The 5,000-nt window shown below is 32.4% G+C and overlaps 1 protein-coding gene across 1 annotated transcript in view; it reads right to left on the bottom strand.

Annotated features, from left to right (window-relative positions):
- Nucleotides 1-2,543: 2,543 nt before the first annotated feature.
- Nucleotides 2,544-5,000, bottom strand: part of Cds (CDP-diacylglycerol synthase) — a 25,829-nt gene continuing 23,372 nt past the window's right edge. The window contains exons 10-13 of the mRNA XM_086550467.1: nucleotides 4,542-4,593; nucleotides 4,278-4,348; nucleotides 3,963-4,110; nucleotides 2,544-2,565 (exon numbers count right to left, since the gene is read on the bottom strand). Coding sequence (XP_086406593.1) covers nucleotides 2,544-2,565; nucleotides 3,963-4,110; nucleotides 4,278-4,348; nucleotides 4,542-4,593 — 293 coding nt within the window. The remainder of the gene's footprint in view (nucleotides 2,566-3,962; nucleotides 4,111-4,277; nucleotides 4,349-4,541; nucleotides 4,594-5,000) is intronic.

The raw sequence follows: 5,000 nt of genomic DNA on the forward strand, positions 1-5,000 counted from the left end.
ATTCATTCATGACAGTAATTTTATCACACCGAGTATAAAGAAAATGAGCTAATATGGACTGTAAATTACAATTTTAGTCAACTGCAGCATCAATAGAGCTCTTGATATGATAGATATGTCTCTAAATATGATAAAACACAAAAGTGAAAATGCAAAAATGGCTCTAGCTTTACAAGTGACTAAAAGAGAGTGGGAAAAGTAAAGGTAAGTTGTGTGAAGCTGCCTAGCTCTGAAATAAAACCCATCCTGGAAACTGGTAAAGTAAATCTATCCCCTGTCCACAATGGGTTAATTAGGATCCTTTTTCTTTTGTAAATGTTCTTACTATATCATCATCAATTTCATACACAACAGGAGGAAACATTAGCTTTTCTTTTTTTCTAAAAAACAAAACAAAACAATGTTTCTCAGTCCACATGAACTGCTGCTGCTTAAAATATCTTGTACTATTTAGAAAAGAAAATGAACTTGTGTTCCAAAACCTTTTTCAAAATCAATATCATACTGCAACTTCTCTTAAAATCAGGATTATAAGGTTTAAAGACTAAAGACAATCTTCATAAGTTTACTTTTCACAGGGATGTTATTTACATCAAAATAAATATTTCTAAATAATGCTACTTTGGGTAGGAAAAGCTAAGATACACAAACATACACGCTGCACACTTTCACGTACATGTACAACACAATTTGCTTACATTGTGGAAACACTTAGTAATGTGTAGTGTATAATCAGTTTTCAAAGACACAAATTCAAAAGTAAATATTGCTGAACACATCCAAATATTGCCTTTGGGAATGTACCAATAAAAATATCCACCAATCACTTAAAAAAAAAAAAAAATGCACCCAGGATAACCAAATACTCTAGCACACCATTTTTTGTACCAAATAATTCATTAATTCACCTCTATTTGACTTTAGGGTATAAATTTCCACAGAAAAGAATGATGGTAATCAAAAGTACCTTGAAACACAAACTCAAAATTCAAAATACACACCTTATTATGTACATGTGCACAATTGTATGTATACAACTATCCAGCCACACACACACACACACATACAGACTTACATAATGTTGGGATTTTATTTGCCAGTTTAAATATATATTTTTCAACAATTTCTTTCATCTACATAATAAACTTTCAATTTTCTTTTAATCAACATTTTTTGACAAATATTTTTGCCAATATATGTACCCTTAATATTCTTTACCTGACTTGGCAAATAATCTAACACATTAAAAAACCTGAGGGTAAATTTCTCTATATATATATTCCTTACTGCATCTTAGTCCTAATGGATGCTTACATAAACAGCATATCATTCTATTTTGGCAACCATAAATAATATACATTTATCTGCTAACATTAAAAACTCAACAACATTTAACATGTAACCTACAAAAACACTCAAAAACCACCAAATGACCATTTACTGATAAGAGTCTTATTGAGAGAATCTTAAGAAAAAAACAACAAAAAAACATTGAATACTATACTGTGTATATGTAGTAGTATTACATATATATGTAATAACTTATAAAGAACATTTGCCTAGCAAGATACATTTTTAAAAAATAAACACACCATAAATAAATAAGTAACCAGCTCAGACCCTCAGCAATATCATTTATGGTGGAAAAGAAAATTCCTGTTCCAGTACTGATATTGGAAAAAACAACAACAACGTGACAGTTGCTTTACAATCATAAACACGGTTGCTAGGCAGGAGAGATAGGTAAGCCTATATATGGTACAACACAGGTTTCATACTGGTTAATTTTACGCCCATGTAACTTCTGTACTTGGGATGATTATTGAACCCTCTGTGTGCAATTTATATACATTAATCTGGATTGTTTATATTTTCCAAAAAAACTCCTAAAATGAAAAACTGAACATAATATTTCAAGATTAAAGGAGAAATCATAAAAGCTTTTGGAAAGATGGGCAGACAGTCTCTAACAAAATCAATTCTCCAAAAAATATATAATAGTCAAAATTATGACTGTCTTTGAAGAACTACTTTTTTGAGAAACATCCGGGATAAATAAAAGAAAATAGGGCAAGGTAAATAAATAAAATTGACTTCCATTCATTATTAGATCTTATGGCTGGACAATGTTACCAGCGTGTTGTGTGTGCATGTGATCCAAACTATTTAATAAAACTGCACCAAATCGATACAAAATGTTATGTCTGAGAACATTTTACACCAATATTTGTCTGAACATTGTATACGGACCAAGCACATTAGAACAGTCTGCATGAGCAGCTCATTAAAAACCACATATTTTGATAAAATTCTATAATCCCTAAGATACTACTGATCTAAGATGTATAGCCAACGTTTAGGGGATGTTACGGTCTCCTTCCTTGGAAGACTTCAGAAAAGTTTTCTTTTACTGTTCCTGCAACTACAACAATATTGAACATGGAAAAATTCATGGCTAGTATTGCAAAATAATAGACAATCCTACTAGAATCACTGAAACTCTGAATGTCACCTTCTCATACAACAACTCAGAAGACCTGGCATTAGTTGTCTGGGTAAGTATCTCTGCCAGCAACGTGGATTATGAATATGAGTTTAGTTCTCTTATATATATGTATATATGTGTAGGCTGTAATGAAAACCTTTAATTTCAAAGAAATGGAAGTGGTAGCATTTTTTTTTTTTTTTTAAGACACCAGCTAGAAAAGTAGATTGACATTCATAAGGAGAAAATCAAAATCAAAACCATAAAAAAAAAGAATAAAAAAAAAAATCTAAATAAAACAAAGAACAGTAACATTTATAAAACTGGGAGGAATCCTCAGAAACTATGACAAGCTCCTTAAACTATAAACAATTGCATATACACAAACTGATTGAAGTTATCTATTCTCCTTTGAGATCAACTGCAATACTTTACCATACACAAGTCCCGAAACCAACCAATTCAAACATAAAATACTCAGACACATCCATAAAAATCACATCTAAGCCTATGTAAAATCCCTGTATCTGACTTTGAATGATGGCATTCTCCAGTGTTTAAGATACAATACTGACAAATATTATCAAACAAAAAGAAAAACTGAATTGCTCCACCAAACCTTTCTTCTCTACACTAATTGCAACACAAACTCATTTAGATAAATCTTCCCATAATTATCAAGTTTGTTTTTTTCCCCAAGAACCAGCCATTCGCTACTTTCCATCTGAAGACAGTATTCCAACTTTGCTATCATACTACAAAAGCATTTATTTGTAAAAGGATCCTGACATTAATTCTCCATTTCTAAAGGAGTAGGAAATTATGTAATTATCATTTCAAGAAACCTGAACAAGATCAAAATAAAGCAAAAAACTTTTGACTTAATTTCATATAAGTTCTGCTGAACTACTCTTATAATAAACAAGATGCTATCTGAAGTTTTAAATCTTTCTTTTTACATATTTGCATGATCTTTCTACTTTACATTTTTGAAGAAATATAGATATAAAAGGCAAAACTGGATTTATTTCATACTTTATCTCTGGCCCTGGCAACTAACTTCTAATCATAGTTTTAGATAATCTATATCTACATTAAATACCTCTTCTCTCTGTAAACCTTCAAGAAAAAAAAATATTCATTCATCTGACATATTGGAATGTGACACTGAATAATTGTAGACAGAAGTTTGTACCCCATTACATTTCAACTACAGCCAGTTTTCGAGATCTGCATATTCAAAGGTCCAAACATCTTAACAAAAAGTGGAGTAAATTCCAAACAAAAGGTGACCTAGCATTCAAAAATCTTCACTTTAAGCATCATCTTCATTGTTAATAAACAGCAATTATACCATTTTTTTGGATCTTAACCTGCTGGTGGTTGGCACATATAATGCCAAAATGTCTGTCCTGGTTAGCAAATCCTTTTTTTTTTAAACATGCTTGCACAGGCGCATCCATAGGATCAAACATGCCCTATCCAGACTAAATCTGTCAGGCATGCCAGCCAGTGACTGTTGTCCACACAGCTGAGGTGATGAGTAGCTAGACATGAACAACCACCATCAATACTGCTAGCAGGGATTGAAATTAGTATAACCATCAACTGTTGATTTTGCTCAACTACAAAGGTAATCCAATGATCCATCTGTTAAAGTTCTCCAGTGACATGTTTTACCACTCCTAACCAGTGGATATGCTCAATAATGAGGACACAGCTTAAGGTTATATATATGGTTTGAAACTAAAGCAAAAACATCCCTAAGTCATCTTACCTCATTCAAAATTACATGGGGACGTGTTGAGCTTAGTTTGGCTCAATGAGATGTGAGTCAGCCATGTGAAGCAGAAGAATTTATGACTAAAGCAGAAATGGTGTGAATAAAATTGAAAACTTTCAAAATCAAGAGATGGCATGAGTATCAAAAGGTGGCCTCTCTGTGTAGAAAAAAAAATAAAATGCATGCACGATAACCTTTTGTCAATTAGGGATCAGAGGTGATTGCCTGCACGAACTATGATGGTAAGTAGATTCTCCCTACAATATCTCTTACATCTTCTGTATTTGTATGACTTCACCATTTACAGTGACTGGATTCTGAAGCACTAATAATTGCATAAGATATTTATTATGAATACTATAGCACTGTAATGAGCTTCAAGTAAAACTAAGCAGAAAATATGTGTATCAGACTGATGTTATGGGCCTATAGCCAGTACAGGGCCAACATATTGCCCCAGGCCTGAGACCCAGGTTATAATTGTGTTTGGTAATAACCGGGTAAACCCATGGATGAGTTATCTTGCCTTGACCAGAATGAACAGTCCTTCATCCTGACCATCAGCAGGTTATAGGTTGCAACTAATCTAAGATAGCTTGGGACCTCATATAGTGTCTTACAATATATTTCACATTACCCTTTATGATAAATTCCCAAGGCAAAATAATATATAATAAAAATATCACAATTGCACATATCCCAGGATGCCAACAAAGATTTCATTATTATATC

The sequence above is a fragment of the Penaeus japonicus genome, unplaced genomic scaffold (assembly GCF_977035675.1).
Source record: "Penaeus japonicus unplaced genomic scaffold, GWHDUDI00000001_assembly GWHDUDI00000023, whole genome shotgun sequence".
Taxonomy (NCBI): domain Eukaryota; kingdom Metazoa; phylum Arthropoda; class Malacostraca; order Decapoda; family Penaeidae; genus Penaeus; species Penaeus japonicus.